At 35.0% G+C, this 22,372-nt stretch overlaps 1 protein-coding gene across 11 annotated transcripts in view; it reads left to right on the forward strand.

Annotated features, from left to right (window-relative positions):
* The window catches only part of ERBIN (erbb2 interacting protein), a 124,364-nt gene that overhangs the window by 92,843 nt on the left and 9,149 nt on the right, over nucleotides 1-22,372 (forward strand). For 6 of the 11 annotated variants that reach the window (XM_019799719.2, XM_011225079.3, XM_011225080.3 and 3 more), the window contains 7 exons: nucleotides 2,923-3,044; nucleotides 3,887-4,060; nucleotides 5,180-5,365; nucleotides 11,284-11,398; nucleotides 13,377-13,560; nucleotides 15,768-17,313; nucleotides 21,233-21,376. In XM_019799719.2, the coding sequence (XP_019655278.1) occupies nucleotides 2,923-3,044; nucleotides 3,887-4,060; nucleotides 5,180-5,365; nucleotides 11,284-11,398; nucleotides 13,377-13,560; nucleotides 15,768-17,313; nucleotides 21,233-21,376 (2,471 nt within the window). The remainder of the gene's footprint in view (nucleotides 1-2,922; nucleotides 3,045-3,886; nucleotides 4,061-5,179; nucleotides 5,366-11,283; nucleotides 11,399-13,376; nucleotides 13,561-15,767; nucleotides 17,314-21,232; nucleotides 21,377-22,372) is intronic. The other 5 variants (XM_011225081.3, XM_034656293.1, XM_002919295.4 and 2 more) reach the window with 1 other exon arrangement.

A 22,372-nucleotide genomic window follows, 5' to 3' on the forward strand; every position in this document is an offset into this window, starting at 1 on the left:
TTTTCAAATGCAAGAAAAGCTTTTTCCTTTATCATAGTGCCTCAAAGAAATAAACAAGTCAGAAAATACAATGTTCTTGCCTTGGAGGTTTATACAGTTTTAGGGGAATAGATACTTGGTTCACATTTAATTCATTCCATTTTTATCGAGCACCTATGTGCCAAGCAGTGGGTTAGATCTAAGTATTTAAAGATAAAAATCCTTGCTTCAAGACGCTCATATTCTGTGGTGCCTGGCTGGTTCAGTCAGTAGAGTATGTCACTCTTGATCTCAGGGTTGTGAGTTTGAGGCCCACATTGGGTATAGAGATTACCTAAACTCTTAAAAAAAAAAAAAACAACACCAAAACAGCAGCAGCTCGCTTTCTAAAGGGAGATAATGATGGATAAGTTTGAAAGAGAAGGCATGGTATTTTGGTCCTACTTAGAGGAATCAGTGTTGAATGAGAAGTATGCATCCATATAATAATTGTAGCTGGGGAAAACTGGTTGTTGCAGGGGTCAGGGAGTTATCAGTCTGAGTCTTTTGATTGCATTTCTTTACTCATTGAAGTCAAAGAGAAGTTTCCTCTAGAGGTCAGGGGAAGGGCCTTTGAAGACAGTGATTTGTAGTGGGAGATCAACTAGAAATAAATAGAAGGATTCCTGTGCAGCACTGAAGATGGAGCAAAGATGAGGGAATACCATAAATTTGTAATGGTTCTGAACAACAAGGTGATGTCACTTTTCTCTGATAGAAGTGAGCAGTTCCAGAGCAGAGAAGGTAGGTGATTGAAGTAGCACATTATGGGTTTTGTTGGATGGGTATAAGCTGAGGAAAAGGGGCAAGAAATGTGAGAGTGGTTAAAATAATATATCATCAAACCTAAGCCGAATAGAAAAGAAAGCAAAACCTAGAGTGGTTTTACAGGAAGAATAAGAGTGATAGTAAGGAACTCAAAGTGTACCAGCAATAATAAGGAAGTGAATGATTTGAAAGGATGAGTGTAGTGGTCAAGGAGGAACGTTTACAGAAACTTACTTCTTGAGTGTGACCACAGTTATGAATCACGTTGGTGAAGTACAAATGGACATTGAAATTGAGACCTGTGAAATTGTAGTGTTGTGGGGTAATCACACATTGTTACCATTCTAGATTGGCAGGTTTTAGGTGGAGAGAAAGGCTGTTAGGCAAATACTAGAGTCTGCAGTGAATATCCCAGGGTGATCAGGTCTAGTGGCATCTAAAATGCAGAGAAAGTAGTAGTATTGCTTGATGCAGTGAATCTCAAAAGATGTGAGATTTATACTAAAGGGTAGAAAGTGTAGCCGATCAGAAGTTGACAAGAATGAGAGGCATAGTAAAAGTTACTTTCCTTGGGGTTCTGAAAAAATTCTGGTGTAAGATTGCTTTGGCATGATGTAAAAACACTTAAGAGATTTCTCAGCTAGGCTGGTGATTGAAATTACTGGTTAAGATGGGGGGGGGGATTTTCTGAGTCCTGGAAATAGGGTTTGTTGCAAACTGCTTGGCTCTGCTTGCCTTTCCAAGTATACCACAAAAGTCAATAGGGATTCCTAGGAATTTGAACCACCTTCCACAAACAAACAAAAACAAACTTTCTAATTCATTAACTATTAACGCCACAAAGTTATTTTTAAAAAAATTCTTGAGCCACGTATTGAAGACAAGAAAAAGCAGAAGACAGAAACTCAGTTCTCCTTGTTTGTGTTTGGTTTTGTGGCATTCTTTGTTTGTATATGATATTAAAGAAGGGTAAGAAGCCCACAATAAGGACTAAAAGTTAATGATAATTATGCTACTTTTGCATAAATATTCAAATTGACCACATATGGGTATTCCAGGTATTTCATTTTTTCCATTAACTAATTTTGAGTGCTTTTACTCCCTTTTGTTTTGAGCAGGTGTAGTCATTTTTGTTTAGTGGGCAGAAAACAGTTGTGATTTTATCTTGTATTGCACAACCTTCTGTATGGTGATACATGATAGTCAAAATGGATTAATTTTTAAAGCTTAGATTTTTTTTACCTGCCTAATAAGTGAAAACATGCAACAGTTGCTGAATCTTTACCTTCAATATTATAATGCATAGCAGATATGTAGTGTTGCATTTATATTAGATTTTCAATTTTCCTTACATTTTGATATAGAAAGTATCTTGCAAGCACTTTATTTACTTAGTAAAGCTGTATGTAAAGTATAATGTATAATGCAAAAATGTAATTACGCGGCATCAGGGTAATCTTTTTTAACCAAAATAACTCGCTTTGTCTTTGTCTCCTCATCCCGCATATGTAATGAACAATATTGGAATTGGGGAGATTATTCTGAATGCAAAAACTTGGATGAAATAATTTATATATTACCATGTTATATATGTGCTGCCAAAGGTAGCACTGTTGCCGTGCTGCTTTTTGTGGGGAACTGCACAAAATCACTATCTACTTAGAGTTGTAATTGTTAGATTCTTTTCAGGAACCCTCCTGGTAAGAAGGCAATTTAGCTTTAGGGAAGAAAAGATATATGGTTAATATTGTAAAGAAATATTAGGGGGTAGCTGGATGGCTCGGTTGGTTGGTTGTCTGCCTTTGGCTCAGGTCATGACCCCAGGGTCCTGGAATCAAGCCCTGCGTCACTCCCCACTCGCGGGGCCTGCTTCTCCCTCTTCCTCTGCCTGCCACTCCCCCTACTCGTGGTATCCCCCCCTCTCAAATGGATAAATAAAATCTTTAAAAAAAAAAAAAAAGAAAGAAATACTAGAATCACAGCCTAGTTGTTAATGTAACATTTAATGCTGCTGGCATTGACCACTCTTGACATACCTTAATGTTTATAACTCAAGAAAATTATGAGCAAGTAATGTTTTTCATAATTACAGTAAAATATAGATTTTTTTTTTGTTTTTTGTTTGTTTTTCTCTAGTTATGTTCATATCAGATAATGAAAGTTTTAATCCTTCACTGTGGGAGGAACAGAGGAAACAGCGGGCTCAAGTGGCATTTGACTGTGATGAAGACAAAGATGAAAGGGAGGCACCTCCCAGGGTGAGTCCTGTTCTTCCTTCAGGTTTGAAACAGGTCTGCTGATATTTATTTGATGCTATTTACCTTACTGTGCTGTTTTGGGAGATACAGAGAAATACTGGTTTCATTCCTTGCCCTCAAGGCACTTAAAGTTTTATTGATCCTACACAAATGTCATGTGAAATAATTTGAGAACAGTATAAAACTGTGTTATTATAAGCCAAATTTCATAATATAAAGATAAGAGAAAAATACATGATTGTTTTCCCTCTTCCCTTTCTTTAATGATTTATTATTTAGATTCTAGGGATCAAGAACTCTGTTATGAACATGTTTTTCTTTATGGGATTGAGAATCTGTGTTGCAGTGACAGAAGTAGTAAATAATTCATTTCCAAATTACTTGTGGATGTAATTATTTTTCCCTTATATAAACTAGCTGAATCCCAGAAAATGACAATTAGACTGACTTTGAAAGTATTTGGTTCCTGCCATTAAAAGACAACATACAAATGTAGGAATTTTATATGTGTCTGGGTAAATAGCTGGAAAACATAACTGTTTCAAAGCCAAGTGATAGTGTTGTCAGTATCCACACCATAAATCTTAAAATGGAATACATATAAGTCTGCTAAAAAAAGCATTCCAAACATTAGTTAAATATGTAACTGTGAAGTCTTTCACTGTTGATAAAACCATACTTTTATTGTGTTTAAAATGCTTTCAATAGCCTGTCATCTGTGTTTAAAGTTACCCCAGGAGCCAGATAATCAACACAATTAAGATGGATTATAGATTAAATTCTGAGGTTGGTGTTAGAAATATTTATCCATATTTCAAATTTTACTTATTTTATTTCTCTAGGAGGGAAATTTAAAGAGATATCCAACACCATACCCAGATGAGCTTAAGAATATGGTCAAAACTGTTCAAACCATTGTACATAGATTAAAAGATGAAGAGACTTGTGAAGATTCTGGAAAAGATCTGAAACCACATGAAGATCAGCAAGTTGTAAATAATGATGTGGGTGTGAAGGTTAGAAAACTCAAAATAATTGACTAAAACTTATTTCAAGCTTTTTAAAACTTTAAAATAATAATTGATACAATGGTCCTTTTTGTATACACGATAATGTCCTCTCAAATTTAGGGTGGTGTTCTCAGCCACCTGAAGTAAAAGCTGGAATAATAGCAAACTCTCTAATTGCTGTTATTACACTTCAGTATGGTTACAGACGTTCCATGTGGGCAGGATAGCGTCAATATAGGTTTTAAAAAATCTTGCCTGGGGGCGCCTGGGTGGCTCAGTAGTTAAGCGTCTGCCTTTTGCTCAGGGCGTGATCCTGGCGTTCTGGGATCAAGCCCCACATCAGGCTCGTCCATTGGGAGCCTGCTTCTTCCTCTCTCACTCCCCCTGCTTGTGTTCCCTCTCTCGCTGTCTGTCTCTGTCAAATAAATAAATAATCTTTAAAAAAAAAAAAAAAAATCTTGCCTGAACCAAGAATAAGATAAGGAATGTCAGAAAATTCATTGTTACAGAAATACTTTTTTCCCCATGATAACATTGATCCACTCTACCCAATTCTAATTTTAAATGTAATTGCTATGCAGACTATTTCCTTGGGATGTTTCAGAAACCTACACAGATCCTTAAAGTGTGTGTTCCTTCAATGGACTTTACCCCCCATACTATATTACAGAAACCAAAGTTTTCTCATGTCACTAGAATTACTATACATTCCACAATCAGCAGAAAACATTCTAACCATCCTGAGTTTGAGCGTGCTAAGTGATTCACTCATGAACACCAGGTTTGCAGCTTAAGAGGTGAAATGTAGCCTCAGCTAAATTATAAAGTTTAATGTGGCTCATGAACCTTTGGGGGCCACCTGCTCCTCAAATGAGCATATATGGCCTAAATATATATATACTATATATATATATAATATATATATATACACTAAATATAAATATACCAAATATATATATTTAGTAATCTCTACACCCTTTGTGGGGCTTGAACCCATGATCAGGAGTCACACACTCTTCCTACTGAACCAACCAGGCTCCCCTACTTTTAAATTCTAATCCGAACTATAGTACAAAAATAGATATAGAGCTTTAAGGAATATGAGTTGTCTTTTCTTTTACATAGACTTCAGAAAGTACCACTCCAGTAAGAATCAAAGCTGATGAAAGAGAAAAGTATATGATAGGAAACTCTTTACAGAAGACAAGTGAATCTGAAGCTGAGATTAGTCCTGGGAGTCTACCTGTGACTACAAATATGAAAGCCTCGGAGAATTTGAAGCATATTGTTAATCACGATGATGTTTTTGAGGTACTGCTTTGTGATTATTCTCTGGCACACTCATAACAACTTTGAAGAATTTAGTATTTCATTGTTGCTAACTAAAGATAGAAAACTGATACCAAAAGCAGAAAATAATGCTCATTTGAGAAATTTCATGGTATTTACTTTATCACTCATTTATCACTTTGAACTTAAAATTTTATACCTGTATTGCACTCAAATATTTACTATGTAAATTAGATTGTGGTGGTTCTATTCTAATTCTTTAAAATACATCATCTCAATTGTTTAACAATAAAAAGGTTGCCATAGGTATATTTAAATTATTTCACTTATGTAAGCATTTATCGTTGGTTGTGCAATATTTTTTTTCCTTGAATGTCTGAGACTTTTTTCTTTTTTTAATTTCAGTATGGTTAGCATACAGTGTTATATTAGTTTCAGGTGTACAATATAGTGATTCAGCAATTCTGTACTTAATTGAGTACTCATCAAGAGCACTCTTAATCCCATCACCTATTCACCCATCCCCCACCTCTGGTAACCATCAGTTTGTTCTCTATAGTTGAGAGTCTGATTCTTAGTTTGTCTCTTTTTTTCTTTGTTCATTTGTTTTGTTTCTTGAATTCCACATATGAGTGAAATCATGTAGTATTTGTCTTTTTCTGACTGACTTCACTTAGCATTATACTTTCTAGAGCCATCCTTGTTGTTGCAAATGGCAAGATTTCATTCTGTTTGATGGCTGAGTAATATTCCAGTATATCTGTCTGTCTATGGCAAGATAGATAGCTACACACACACACACACACACACACACACACACACACACACACCTTCTTTATTCATTCATCTCTCGATGGACACTTGGGCTGCTTCCATATTTTGACTGTTGTAATTGATGCTGCCATAAACATCAGGGTGCATATATCTTTTCAAAATAGTGTTTTCATATTCTTTGGGTAAATACCCAATAGTAGAATTACTGGATCATATGGTAATTCTATTTTTAATTTTTTTGAGGAACCTCCACACCGTTTTCCACAATGGCTGTACCAGTTTGCATTCCCACCAGCAGTGCAAGATGGTTCCTTTTCTCCACATCTTCACCAACACTTATTGTTTCTTGGTTTTGATTTTAGCCTTTCTGACAGTTCTGAGGTGATACTTCATTGTGATTTTGATTTACATTACCTTGATAATGAGTGATGTTGAGCACCTATTCGTGTGTCTGTTGGCCCTCTCTTTGTCTTCTTGGAGAAATGTCTGTTCATGTTTTCTGCCCATTTTTAAATTGGATTATTTGTTTTTTGGGGTTGAGTTTTTTAAGTTTTTTATATATTTTGGATACTAACCCTTTATCAGATGTGTCATTTGCAAGTATCTTCTCCCATTCAGTAAGTTGTCTTTTAGTTTTATTGATTGGTTCCTTTGCTGTGGAGAAGTTTTTTTATTTTGATGTAGTCCCCATGGTTTATTTTTGCTTTTGTTTCCCTTGCCTCTGGAAACACGTCTAGAAAAATGTTCTGGGCCACCTGGCTGGCTCAGTCAGTAGAGCATGTGACTTTTGATCTCAGGTTTGTGAGTTTGAGCCCCACATTGGGTGTCGAGATGACATAAAAATAAAATCTTGAAAAAAGAAAAAAAAGAAAGAAAAATGTTCCTATGACCATTGACAGAGAAATTACTGCCTGTGCTCTCTTCTAGGATTTTTATAGTTTCGGGTCTCACAATTAGGTCCTTAATCCATTTTGAGTTTATTTTTGTGTATGGTGTAAGAAAGGGGTCCACTTCCATTGTTTTGCATGTTGCTGTCCAGTTTTCCAAACACCATTTGTTGAAGAGACATTCTTTTTCCCTTTGGATATTCTTTCCTGCTTTGTCAAGGATTAATTGACCATATATGATCATGGATTTATTTATGGGCTCTATTCTGTTCCATTGATCAGTGTTTCTGTTTTTGTGCCAGTACTACACTGTTTTGAATACTACACCTTTGTAGTATATCTTGAAATCTGTGATTTTGATACCTCCAGTTTTGTTTTTATTTTGTTTTAAGTAGACTCCACGCCTAATGTGGGGCTTGAATTCAGTGGCTACTAGTCTACTGAAAGTTGTTAACCTTGGGGCGCCTGGGTGGCACAGTGGTTAAGCGTCTGCCTTCGGCTCAGGGCGTGATCCCGGTGTTGTGGGATCGAGCCCCATCAGGCTCCTCTGCTGTGAGCCTGCTTCTTCCTCTCCCATTCCCCCTGCTTGTGTTCCCTCTCTCGCTGGCTGTCTCTATCTCTGTCAAATAAATAAATAAAATCTTTAAAAAAAAAAAAAAAGTTGTTAACCTTCACTGCAGTTACTTTTCAAATGTTTGTTACCCCCAAAAGAAAGGCAGTACTTCTTAGCCATCTCCCCACAACCACTCCATCCCCCTGAGCACTACCATCTTATCTACTGATTATCTGCCTCTATAGATTTGACCATTAATATTCCATTGTATCATTAATGATGGACATTTTGGTTATTTCCACATCTTGACTATAGTGCATAAGGCCACTGTGAATACTTGGATACAAGTTTTTGTGTCAGTAAATATTTTCTTTTTTTTCTTGGATATATACCTAGGGGTAGAACTTTGAATCATATAGTAACTGTTCACCTGTTTGAGAAAATGCCAGTTTTCCAGAAGTAGCTGCACTTTTTTTTTTTTGCTTCCCCTCATATACTGCTGGAGATAATGTCAAATGGTAAAGCTCTAACTTTACAAAATTAAATTCTGAAGTGTTTTTGATTTATAGCTATATTTTCCACTATGTATCCACTAGGTATAAGTGGCTATTTAAATTAAGTAAATAAAGGTAAGAGCTCTGCTTCTTAGTTTTACTAGTCTACATTACAAATGATCACTAGCTATGTCTGGCCACCATGTTGAACTGCACAGACAGAGCATTTCTATCATTATAGAAAGTTCTTTTAGAGAGCACTGGTATATAGAAAAGGTGATATTGTGGGTTCATAGTAGCATCTTTATTCCTGAAAAATTTAAATATATTCAAAGCACATCTGTCTTGAAGATTATCCTTTAAGCTGGTATTCACTGCAAGAAAGAAACCTCGTGGCTTGTGAATGTACTTTAAATGGATCACATCATTCAATACACTTATTAAATACGTTGGACCTAATATAACATAGTCTGTGAAAAGGTTATTAGGTTTGCCCTAGTGAACTTAATACTTTATTTTGTATGATTTCTATGTGTAAGGCACTGTGTTTGGAGCTATGGTGGCAGAATAGATATATGGGTATATAGATATGATCAAGGTTAGACGGTGCTTAGTATATAAGAAAAGTACTAAGGAATAAAAATACTAAGTGCTACATAAATTTAGAAAAGAGATATTTTCTGGCTAGGAACAACCGAGATGCTTTGGGATCAAGGGGCTGTTTAACTTGTACTTGGAGTATTTCATCCAGCAGAAATAGGAGAACTGAATAAAATATGGAAGGAATAATGATAGCAAAAGAGTGTGCTTGAGAAATGTAGAAAAAAGCATGTTCCATCTATCTGAGTTTATCAGGGGTGGTAGAAAGAAACAAAATTAGTCCAATAGTTTGACTCCTGATGATGAGGCTCTGGAAAGCCATGCTGAAAAGTTTGGATTTAGTGTTCTGTAGTCTTTGAGGAGCCACTGAAGGCCTTTTAGCAGAGCAGTACTTGTGATAGAGCTATGTATTAGGGTTATCTGGCAACAGCTACTGAATCTTCCCAAGTTTGAGGGCTTTTAGAATAAAAATACTAGAAAATGTGGACTGGAACTTAATTTTAAGAACATAAGAGATTTAGTATGTAAATATCCCTGACTATAAGAAGTGGAGAAGAGGGAATAGTCACATAACTTTGGTTGAATAGGATGATGATGCCATTAACTGAACTTGGGTGTTAAGGGAATAAGCAGGCTTTGAAGGACTAGTTTGTTTTCAAATATCTGGTAGTTGAATGCTTAACAGGACCATCCATTAGACGTATTCAGTAGGTCACTGGAAATGTGTATCTTTAGCTCGGAAGAGAAATGCAAGCTAGATCATAAATTGAAGAATTATCTACATTAAACATAACATTGAAGAAAATGCAATCCAAAGGGAAAGAGTGAGGAAGGATAAAATAAGAGCTAACTTTGGGTACATTAATTGACTTGAGCACAGGAAACAGAAAGGTGAGAGGAAATGTAGGAGGCTGTAGCTCCCAGATGCCAGGTGTAGTATAGGAAGAAGTCTGCTCAGCAGTTGAAAGTACTGCATGTATCAAAATTAGGACAGACCATTTGCCCTTCCTTCTCCTGTTCTCTCATTCTTTGCATTCATTCTGTCATTAGGTCCTGTTCATTCCAAAATTCCTGTCATGGTCTCTTTATCAGCCATCACTGGCATTGCCTAAGGATAAACGTTTTTTTCTTCAGAACTGTTAGGATAGCCAGATCCGTTTATGCTGGTCTCTTTCTCTTCCTGTACATTCTTAATATCAGAGTTACCATTTTGAAAGATAATCTGATGTGTGTTCCTGGCTTGACAACTTCCAGTAGTGACCAGCGCATACCTGAGTCCATACTCAAGAGCATAACCTTTCCCTCTTCAATCCAGTCTAATTTTTCTGTCTCCTGCCAGTTATCTGAGCTCTAGCTACATGGAGTTGGCATGCTCTGCATACCTTCTCTTATTTCCATGCTTTAATTTGTGCAGAATGTCATTTCTCTCTTACCTCACCCCTCGCTTCTGTTCCTTCCTTCTTTCTTTCTCTTCCTGTTCTACTAATTAGAAGTGTCTTTTCATTGTAGTACAGTCCTGAACAGGGTTTGGCAAACTGTGGCCTGTAACCTGTATCTGGCCCCCTACCTGTCATTGTATGGCTTGCAAGCTAAGAACAGCTTTTACATTATTAAATATTGAATAAAAATCAGAGTTAGAAGACTCTTTCATGACACGTGGAAAATTAGATGAAATTCAATTTTCCTGGCACACAACCACAGTCGTTTTTTACATGTTGTCTGTGGCTATTTGTGTGCCACAATGGCAGAGTTGGGTAGTTGGAAAAGAGACTTAAGGCTCTCCAAGTGTAACATATTTACGATCTGGCCTTTTTGCTGAAATAGTTTTCTGACCCTAGGCCATATCTTTATTATGCCACTTACAAGTAATGGAAAGTCTTAGTACTTTTAACAGAACAATGTTTAAGACTTTTTATTTATTTTCATCATATTATTTATTTATTTTCATCATTAGGAATAATAATTTAATCTGCAAAAGCTCTGTTTTTTTATATACAGTATTTGTGATGTTAAAATATTTCTATAAATAGTTGTTTACTACTAGGTCCTTTTGTTTGCTACCCCCTTTCACTTATAGCACTCAATAGCAGATAATCTGGGACTGTTGTCAAATATTAGAGCAAAATTCATGGAGAATAATAAATTCTATCTTCAAATTGGTCAAAAATTGCCATTAACTCATTTTAATGTAAGAGCACCTCAGTCCTTCTGACTCCTTGCAACTTGATAATCTTGGAGGAGATAAATGTGAGAATTAGGAAGAGACTTTTGGTTGGAACACCTTCTCTAAACTGAGTTTTTCAAAGACAGAGATTGTGTTTCATTCAATTTTGTTTTTCTAGCACTTGGCGTAGTACCAGCCACATATTAATCATTAATACACTTGAGCTAAGACCTACCATGGAATATTATCCCATAGCCACTTTGACTATGGGATAATTGTTAATAATTACCGTAATTTTATTACCATATCTTGAAAAACTTAAATCATATATTAGTTTTAGTTACTATTACCATAAAAAGGTTTTTCATCCATGTTCTGAATATTCTTTTCCCTTTGAAGTTCTTATGATTTAATATCTATTCATTTAAAGAAACCAAAATTTATTTACTTTTTTTTCTTTAAATTAGGAATCTGAAGATCTTTCTTCTGATGAAGAGATGAAAATGGCAGAGATGCGACCACCATTAATTGAAAGCTCTATCAACCAGCCGAAAGTGGTAGCTCTTAGTAATAACAAAAAAGGTTAGATGTTGAAAGTACTAGGAATAGAAATGGGCTGAATTTATCAGATTTATAAATTTTTTTGAAATAAATTTCATTAAATGTCATTATTTTATTTAAAACACTTTTTCAAAACAGTTTTTAAAATAAGCCTTTCTAAAAGGTCTATTCCTTCTTCTTGTTTTTAAATAAGAATCTTAGTAGATATTTTCTCTTCCCTCATGCAAGGTTATGTATAAGGGCGTGGGCTTTATAGGCAGACAAGCCTGCATTTTGATTCCGTTTCTGCTGCTTATTTGCTGGGTAATCCTTGAGCTTAATTTTATGCATATGAACTTACCTAACTTGACATACATTGAGGCTAATGAAGGAATTTGTGAGTATCAAATGTGCTAGATTATTCAGTATTCAGATCACAGTACTTGATGTAAAATAGTGCTTGTTGTTCTTTTATCTGTCCTGGAAATCTTTTTAAACCTTCCTCACACCCAGCCATTTTTTTCATGTAACAGAATCTCAGACTCTTAGAAATGAAGGGGAACTTGAAGAATATCTATCCCTTCCTTTCATGCTTCCCTCATTACTCCCCCCTAGTGTCCGAATGTGTCTATATTATCTCTACCAAATATTCATCCAGTCTTTGCCTTTATGGCATTAATGAAACTTATGTCAAGGTGGCTTCTATATAGTTTGTGTTTCATAATAATAGTGGTAGTGATATTTGAGTACTTACTAGTTGCTGCTTACTATGCTAAATATTTTACATGTTACTATCTGTCACAAGGAGGTGGAAGAAGAAGAGTATCTAGGAAAGAACTTACCTGCCATCTTGCTTAACAGTATTTTAAAAATTAAGACTCCAGCACCCAAATACCTTCAAGTTGAATCTAGAAAGCCCCATGTGCTATTATTGTCAATTGTAAAGAATCCAGACTACTTGAACTGTGCTCCTAAGATATTTGGAACAGAAAAAATATCTTTAATTCATATAATCTCCTATGACTGTGTCAATATATATGCTTCCTATGATTTGGGTAGAATTGCATTAAAAACAGTCTCCAGGGTTGTAAAGATACTATGTTACTATCTTTTTTCATTTTGTTTTTAAGTAAGCTCTTTGCCCAGCTTGGGGTTTGAACTCATGACCTTGAGATCAAGAATTGCATGCCCCACCGAATGAGGTAGCCAGACGCCCCAAGTTACTGTCTTTTTATCATTACTTTAAAAAAAAATAATACTTTTTAATAGTACCTGCCTATAATGGAATATTAATATTGTCTGTTTCTGTTTATATAAAAAACAAAAGCCGTCTCATATATTGATCATTTTTCATATGCACTTTAAAATGGTTTAAGAATAGCAAAAGAGAGCTCACCTTGTGCAACTTCTTGATTTGTTTGGTGCCTTTTTTTTTTAATTGACTATTGCTCATTTTTATTTTCAAAACAGATGAAAACAGCTCCACACTTGTATGAAATAATTTCTTCCCCAGATAAATTTACAGATTTAGGCTGTGAACTGTATTGTTTATTCTTTATTATTATAACTTTTTAAAGTTGTGAATGAGGGGGCACCTGGCTGGCCCAGTTGGTAGAGATGTGACTCTTGATCTCTAGCTTGTGAGTTCAAGCCCCACGTTGGGTATAGAGCTTACTGAAAAAAATACAGTGAATGAGTGCAAGAGCCATACTCACTAAAACTAATTGATGGCCTTAGAAAAACATTGTATAATATAATCTTGTCAGTAGTTAAAACTAAAACTTTCAGTAATCTTAACATAGATTATATTTGTCAAAAACTTAATGGCATCACAAGTTTTAAATTATTTAATCTTTGTGTGTATTAGGACTGAATTTTCAGAAGTGCCTTTGTTTATTTTATAATCCATAGAATTCTTTATATATTGAACCAGGACAATAAATGCCATGTGTCATCACTGCAAAGTATTAAACGCAAATCCTTAGTGACTTTATCAACGACTTAAATTTTTTTGTTTCAGATGGTGCAAAGGATACAGATTCTTTATCAGATGAAGTTACACACAATAGCAATCAGAATAACAGCAACTGTTCTTCTCCATCTCGGATGTCTGATTCAGTTTCTCTTAATACTGATAGTAGTCAAGATACCTCACTCTGCTCTCCAATGAAACAAACTCATATTGGTATTAATTCCAAAATCAGGTTTGTGAACATCTTAGCAGAATCATTTATTTGTACAATAGAGATAATAAGGCAAATAAATATATATGACTAAAACAAAGCAGATTTCACAAATTAATATTATAGAAGTAGTGCAGGTAGTATATGATTTCTTTTCCATTTTATTACTACCTATTTAGCTTTGCTACATTTCCATTTATGTTAGCTTTTTAAGTGGGGAAGAAAAGGAGCATCTGGCTGGCTCAATTGGAAGAGCATGTGACTCTTGATTTCAAAGTCATGGGTTTGAGCCTCACATGGGGTGTAGAGATTACTAAAAAAATAAATAACCTTAAAAAAAATAAATGGGGAAGAAAGGATTTAAAATATTCTAATTCTCTTCATTAAAAAGTTGGACAGTGTTATGGTATTTTTAGATATGACAACATAAACTGCTTGTTTGCAGTAATTCAAGTTGAAATGGGTATTTTTTAGATTCTCATTTTTGGGGGGTGCCATTAAAGGGCATTCATTTTTAATTACTTTTGTGTCTGAATCACACTTAAATTTGTAGGTCAGACTATCTAAACAAGACTTAATTCCTACAGGCTAAAATTAGCTGAAGTTAAAACAACTATTATTTGGGCTTTCAAACTACTTGGCTATCAAAATAACGTGTGTTGTTTTACCTTCATGTTAATGTATCAGCTAGGTGCTTATTAGAAAGATTTGGGTTACTACTGAACCCAAAGTTTATTGTACGGATATTATTGACTACTTCTTAGAGTAAAATGGTTCTTAAATTCCAGGCACAGTTAAGTCAAATTTTGTTTGTCTTGATTCATATTGTTGTAAAAGGAAGATGAATTTTATGTTGCAAGATGAGTTTAGCTATTGCATACTTGTAATTATGATTAATTATTTATATCTGTTCTCTGAATTGGAGGCTATGACCTAGTGTGGTAGTGTAATAATTTTTATAATCTCTTAGATGTTAAGATAATGATTAATTTCTTGAATAATAAAATGTTACCAATATTTTGTTGAGAAGTAGTTTAGTGTTATATAAATCATGTTTTTTGTGTAATAAAGGCTGTCAAAGGGATATAGCCACACCTTTGTTGTTTTTGTTTTGTTTATTTTTTTTAAGATTTTATTTATTCATTTGAGAGAGAGAGAGAGAGAGTGCATACAAGCAGGGGGAGAGGGAGAAGCAGGTTCCCTGCTGAGGAAGCTGGGAGCCTGATATGGGGCTCGATCCGAGGACCTGGAGATCATGACCAGAGCCGAATTCAGACTCCTAACCATCTAAGCCACCCAGGCACCTCCCCCCTACGTTGTATTTTTAATAATGATTATAGTCTGTTACCTAGTGGGAAGATCAATACTAAGGAATATTTGTTAAACATAACTTGAATATTTATACAGGAGGGCACAAATATGTCTTCATATTTGTGTGAAATATAAGTAGGTTTATTTCCACCAGGCAGAAATAAAATGTTTTCTGTAACTTTGAGATAGCACATTTATAAATATTTGACAAATACAGTAAGATAACTTAGAAGAGTGATTAGACTTAGTTTTGCTTTTGATCTTCAGATTTTTTTCAGTGCTGCATTATTTATTTTATTTTACTTTTTAAATTACTGTACAGTAAAATTGACTTTTTTGAGTTCTGGAAGTTTGTTGTTTTTTTTTTTTTTTTTAGTATAGCCTACTTTCTTTACATTTTTTGTAGAACTCTAATTGTTTAATTCTGAGCTTTTTGCAATTTCCTTATATATTTAAATCTAATAATAACTATTCAGTTAATATGACTAACTTTGGTTAATAATGTAAGGTTCAGAATTATTTGTAAAAATATTCTGTGCTTTTTGCTCACCTATTCAAATTACTGGCTTTCATGTGTCTGTCCATCTTTTAAGCATTTCCTCTTTTAGCACATTCATGAAAAGGTGCTATTATAAGTCCATTTTTCTTCACTGTTTACTTCTGTTAAACTTTATTCTGACAAAGCGATTGGTGATATTATCTATGAATTTTAGTTGTTTTGTTTTCATTTAATGTGAATCTATATTATTTGATTATTACAATAATATTTTAATATTATTCCTTACTAATAAATGACTTTCATCTTTGACTCCCATCAGGTCTTTTAACTTTTTGTATCTACACATTAACTTAGTTGTTAATGTTTCTTATTACTAAGAAACTGAACTTTATGTTTGTGATAAAATTCTTTGTTTTAGGCAAGAAGATGAAAATTTTAACAGCCTTTTACAAAATGGAGATATTTTAAATCATTCAACAGAAAAAAAATTCCAGGTTTGTGATAAAAAAGATTTTAACTTACCTGAATATGATTTGAATATTGAAGAACGATTGGTTCTTATTGAGAAAGGTGTTGACTCAATGGCCACATCTGATGAATCTCACAGATTAGACCATATCAATATGAATCTTAATAAACTCGTAACTAATGATACATTTCAACCAGATATAGTGGAAAGATCAAAGACACAGGATATAGTGCTTGGAACAGACTTTATAAGCATTAATGCTAAAGGAGAAGCTGAGCCCTTGGAAAATGGAAATAAGTATCCTAATCTGGAATGTGTAAATAAGGTAAATGGACATTCTGAGGAAACTCCACAGTCTCCTGGGGGGACTGAACCACATGTCACTGATTCTACCGTTGATGTGGGTATTTCCAAAAGCACTGAAGATCTCTCTCCTCAGAGAAGTGGGCCAATTGGATCTGTTGTGAAATCTCATAGTATAACTAATATGGAGACTGGAGGGTTAAAAATCTATGACATTCTTAGTGACAATGGACCACAGCAGCCAAGTGCAACAATTAAAGTAACATCCACTGTCGATGGAAAAAATATTGTCAGGAGCAAGTCTGCTACACTTTTGTATGATCAACCATTGCAAGTATTTACTGGTTCTTCTTCATCTTCTGATTTAATATCAGGTACAAAGGCAATTTTCAAGTTTGATTCAAATCATAATCCTGAAGAGCCAAATATAATAAGAGGCCCCGCAGCAAGTGGCCCACAATCTACACCTCAAATATATAGTCCTCCACAATATAATATCCAGTACAGTAGCAGTGCTGCAGTCAAGGACACTTTGTGGCACACCAAACAAAATCCCCAAATAGATCACGTTGGTTTTCCTCCTCAGCGCCTTCCTAGATCAGAGAGCACAGAAAGTCACAGTTACGCTAAACATTCTGCCAATATGAATTTCTCTAACCATAACAATGTTCGAGCTAATACTGGATACCATTTACATCAGAGACTTGGTCCAGGAAGACACGGGGAAATGTGGGCCGTCTCACCAAATGACCGACTCGTTCCTGGAGCAACTCGAGCTACGATTCAGCGACAAAGTAGTGTGTCCTCTGCAGCTTCTGTAAATCTTGGTGAATCAGGTCCCACAAGGAGGGCCCAAATTCCTGAAGGAGATTATTTATCATACAGAGAGTTACATTCAGCGGGAAGAACTCCAATGATGTCAGGATCACAGAGACCTCTTTCTGCACGAACATATAGCATCGATGGTCCAAATGCATCAAGGCCTCAGAGTGCTCGACCCTCCATTAGTGAAATACCAGAGAGAACTATGTCTGTTAGTGATTTTAATTATTCACGGACTAGTCCTTCAAAAAGACCAAATGCAAGGGTTGGTTCTGAACATTCTTTATTAGATCCTTCAGGAAAAAGTAAAGTTCCTCATGATTGGCGAGAACAAGTACTACGACACATCGAGGCCAAAAAGTTAGAAAAGGTAATTAAATATGAATTTTTCATTTTCCTCTCTATGAACTTATTTTTCTTAAAAATATTTGGTATTCTTTGTTTCTTAAACAAGGTAAAACAAGATATTCTGAAGTACTGAATATATACTTGTATTTGAGGAGTTTTTTCTTGGTACTTAAAATAGAGTTCAAGTCTAGACTTAGCCAGACAAAACAACTGAGATGGTAGGATATGTTTCTTTTCTGTCTCTTATTCCCCAGTGTTTTCTAATGAGCTGAAATTCATTTCATATGTTTATGTGTATATCTCTTTTAGATTGTGCCATACTTACTGTAAATAATGCATGCATATACATGTGTACCTCTGTTTAGCATTTTCTGACCTCCTGCTCTCATCTGTTAATAATTATTGGTTATTTAAGTATGTGTACAAAAATAGTTTTACTGTATAATTAGCAGAATAACAAGAAATATAAATGTAAATATCTTATCTAAGAATTTTTTTCCCAGTTAATGTTCTAAGACTAACACTGTCACTGACACAGATGGCTTTTGGCATGGCATTTACTCTTGACTTTTCTGAACTGCATTTCTGACCTGTCTGAACTCACGTGTCTGTGCCGCTAATGAAGTTTGGAAAACATTGGTAAAATAACAAGATCATGTTCAGTTTGTAACTTAATGGGTAAAGGTCAGTTTTTGAAAGGAGTTAAAAATTTTTTAAATTATTGTGTACAACTGATAAATTAGTGTCATAGTTCTGTGGCTCAAGTGTATAAAGCATGCTCTTTAAGATTTAGCTTCCTGTCTCTCAGTGGGTTTTACCCAAGAATTTTCTTATCTTTGTTCATTAAATATATGTTTTTTAAAACAGCTAAGTGTATACAACCTCAATTAGTCATTTAAAAAACTTCCACAGGTCTGATTTTTCAAAAATGAATGCCTAAAATATGATTAGTACCGTATTACATCAATTCACATTGAACCTCCGCCTGTAATTGTTAGCTCTTTTCAATACTATCCTCTCACCTTTAAATAGCTGAGCATCTAATGGCCTTAGGCAATCTCATTCTTATCCATTTTGTCTCAGCTGTAACTGTACGTTTTGTTGAGGCTCTTTGAACTTGTTTGCTTTTTCTAAGGAATTTGGAAATTTCTTAAGTAGAGGAATGCCATAGCTGTTTTATAAATAAACTTCTGGAAATAGTATGGAACTAGAAGGAGGAAGGGCTATAGTTTTGTTTTGGGTTTTTTAGGTTTTGTTTTTGTGTGTGTTTGTGTTGGAGGAGGAAGAGGCTGTAGGTAGTTAAGTTGATAGAGTTATGAGGGTCTTGAGTGGTCCAGAAAATAAATGAGAAATGTATTGATGGAATTGAGACCAGTGAAAGAATTCAAGAGACAGTTTCGAAACAGACTCTAGAATAGTTTACTTGTGATTAGAATAGTCCTCTCATAAGTCTTTGAGAAAAAGGAATTAAGCTTGAGTGACGCCTTGAATAACTGGTTGTTGGGAATGCCAACATAGAAAAAGAAGAGCAGATTAGAATGAAGAGAGGAGTTTGGTTATCATTGTATTCTGAGTAGTTGCCATCTCCGGCAGCTGTTCTCCCCCGTTACTGCCCTTTCTGATGGAGATGTGCCTAGACTTGAGTAAATAGGAGGCAAGTAGCAACCACCCCATTGTTCATTGTACCTCTCAGCTTTTTATATTTAGAAATCGGCCATTCAGTTACTTCAAGAGTACATGACAGTAGTTTCCCAGTTGTGCCTACCGGTAATTTAGAGGGGAGGATTAGGCCAGTGAAACTAAGAAAAGCTTGTGAGGACAGAGAGCAATATGATTTAGACTACAAACTTGAAAGCATTGGTTAACAATGGTGGAGGGTGATGGAAAATCTGTTTGCTCCTCTGTAATTGCTTTTCCTCCCCCAAACATAATTCATATGGCCTGGTAGACGTTTGAAAAATACCCTTAGGGGATTTCACAATGCCTGCCCCACCTCTAGAGGTAAGTCCCCAAATCAGAAGTTGCTACTTTTCTCAGCTTAGTTGCTTAGCATTAATACAAAAATGGTAAGTTATTGCAGCTTACTTGGTTTTTAAACCTTCCAGTAGTAACCTCTCCTTCCCTCCCCTGCAACAAACTGTACCTGGAATCCAGACATATAAATAGATCTCACCTCATGCTTCTCAAGACTTATTTAATTAAACTAATAATTCTGGTAAGAAGCACTCCACCAGAATACCATTAACATAACATAATTTCCACATTCAGTTGCTGTTCTACAACTATTAGCATGTAATGAACAGCACTGCCCAGGATATATTCCTTAATTGAGCTCTGCACAAATGTGTTGTGTTGTGACAGGGTGCAGTTTTATGTAGATGTCTATGCACAGGCCTGAATTCAAAACCGTACCTGTTCTGAGCTTCAGCCTTCTTAGTCAGTGACATAGTTAACAAAAACTTTATATATGTTCAACAGAAGAAGCTTTGTTCCAGGCTGTACATAGAATTTAAAAGGGTCATTTGGACCACTCAAGAACATGTTAAAACTATGTGTAACATATCAGTGTGTGTTATATTTCTGTGTATGTGTGGTTGTGTGTATAGTTTCTTTATTTTTACATTTTAATCAAATGTTTATGGAACCTCTGAATTGCCTCTGCCAAATCCTTATTGTCTGTGAAATGGTCTGGGAAAGTACAGGCTTGGCCTATTACGTTTACCTTTTTCTTTAGCCATTACTTTGGAATCCACAAAATGACTAAAAGTAGTGTACATTGTAATTTTATAGATCCCTTTCATTCTGGAATGGCACATTAATATTTCTTGGTATTAGAGATCAACTTCATAATCTGGAGAAGGCATATATATTCCCTAGGAATAATATAGAAATGCTTGTTATGATATTTCTATATTTCTTGATAGCAAGCCATGCTCAAAATGTGGTTGCTCTCAGTTTGACATAAGAACATCAATATTTAGGGACATGACAAGAAGCATCCACTTGAAAGAAAAGCATATTACAGCTCTGGGAATTAATAAGCAGAAACAATGAAAACCAGGCATTGTGTTTATTGAGTACATTTTTCAGGCAGCTCTGCGATTAGTGATAAGGGATTCATCATTGTAAGGATTCCATCAGTGGTTCTTCAAGTTTAAGCAGCAAATGCCACTACTAACTCCTAAAATGTAATCTTAAGTACCTATTTATTTGAATGGGAGAATTTTTTTACATGTACATTGTCTTAACTTTTTTCCTGGTAACTGTAGAGCAGTGGGAGCCTTTTAAGTGTTATAGCCTAAAACTTTGTGTATATGTTCAACTTTTTTCTAATATAAGACATGTTTCTAAATGCAGAAGGTAATTTATTTTTTTAGAAATTACAGTGCCCAACAGCCAGTTTTGTTTTGCAGATTTGTTTTGTGCTATGTATATATAGATGTTTAAACTCTCCATTTATTTAATAATATAGAATTGATTTCTATAAAATGAAGCAGACTTTAGAAATCCATTTTGACTTAGAAATAACTAGTTGGTAAAATTTATCTTTATAGAGAAATTAGCTTGTGTTATATATATAACTACGTATGTACACATACATCTAGGTATGGCATCAGTTCTTTTCTGACAAACTTCTATTAAGGTGCTTTAGGAGTAAAGGAAATGATAGCATTATAAAAGCACTGTATGTTTGTACTTTCTTCTTTAGTGTTTAAAACATGTGAATGGTTGATTTACATGTACTTTATGTGTATATGTGTATGTTGTCATGTAAATATATCGTAAATAGTGCCAATTTCTTGCAGTGGCACTGAAAATTTGATGCATGATATTCCTGCGTGGTATTGGGGTTACTTATAAATACGTCTTTGTACATAACATGTCTTGTGAATTTTGCATGCTACACTAATCTCTGTTAAATCTATCCCCTCTTTATTCAGAGCATGCTGTCAAGGTCCTTTAATTCCAATTTTACTGCTGTAAGCAACTTTCACTATGGCAGCTCTAGGGATCTGCATGGCAGCCAAGGCAGCCTTGCCTTGAGTGTTGCAGACGGAAGAGGTTCTGGTGGGCACATTTTTCGAGTGAGTACCTGCAGTAGACCAGTACTTTTAGTACATAGAGGGGAAAAAAAACACCCCCGCTTTAATGTTTCACATTTCTAGAAAATAAGTTTTTACAGTGGGTTAGATATCTTGATTACATTCTAGTTCTTCCATGGCTTAGTCCTAAAACTCTCTGCAAAACTGATTTAGTATTTATCTCTCAAGTTTCTTCGGTTATAAGCTAAGGGTGTAGTATACTCTTGTTTATGTAAATAGGGATGAGCAATTGGAATAACTTAGTGGTTTTTTAAAAATTATTGTGCTTTGTGGTGTTTTCTCTTAATAAAATGAGCTAGTCTCCAGAGGTCATGGTTTTAAGGCTGTGCTATATATAGTTCATAGAAGTGTTACGGGGAAGAATAATTTTTAGTTCAGTGATTTAGAATTGGCAAATGAGAAGCACTACCTGGAAGTAAGTTTAATCACAATTCACTGAATATGATTAAATGTAAGGCTGGAGAAATTGTAGTAAGTACCAATGAAAAGGCAAAAACCCAAATTCTTTATTACACATGTTTCAGCATAGTCATTAATGATGAAGAAGGAAGGTTTATTCTTTTAATGAAAGTTAAGGATAGATGATAAGAATGGCAGAGAAGGAGAAAGAACAGAACAACTCTGGTATGGCTCTATTTTAAGATTTTTCTCTTCGTAACAACTTAAGGTGGTAGCCTGGCCTCTAAATAAATATTTATTTCTCCCCCTTTCCTTCCATTCTGAAAAGATTTTTCTCCTCTTATAGCATTATTTTGTCTCCTCCCCATAGTTTTATTTCCATATTGATTCTTACTTCTGGATCCTTACTTTTTCCTGAGGGTCCTCATCACCACCCCCTTTTTAATACCTGTTGGCTTTTGCATTGTTGTGTTCTAGGACAAGAGTGGTCTCCTGGATTCACTTTGCTGTGGCTGGACCTCACCTTTCTTGCTCTGCCCTCTGTTTTTCTATGTTAGAGTCATTGCAATTGTTTTGTAA

This window comes from Ailuropoda melanoleuca, chromosome 3, assembly GCF_002007445.2.
Source record: "Ailuropoda melanoleuca isolate Jingjing chromosome 3, ASM200744v2, whole genome shotgun sequence".
Classification (NCBI taxonomy): Eukaryota; Metazoa; Chordata; class Mammalia; order Carnivora; family Ursidae; genus Ailuropoda; species Ailuropoda melanoleuca.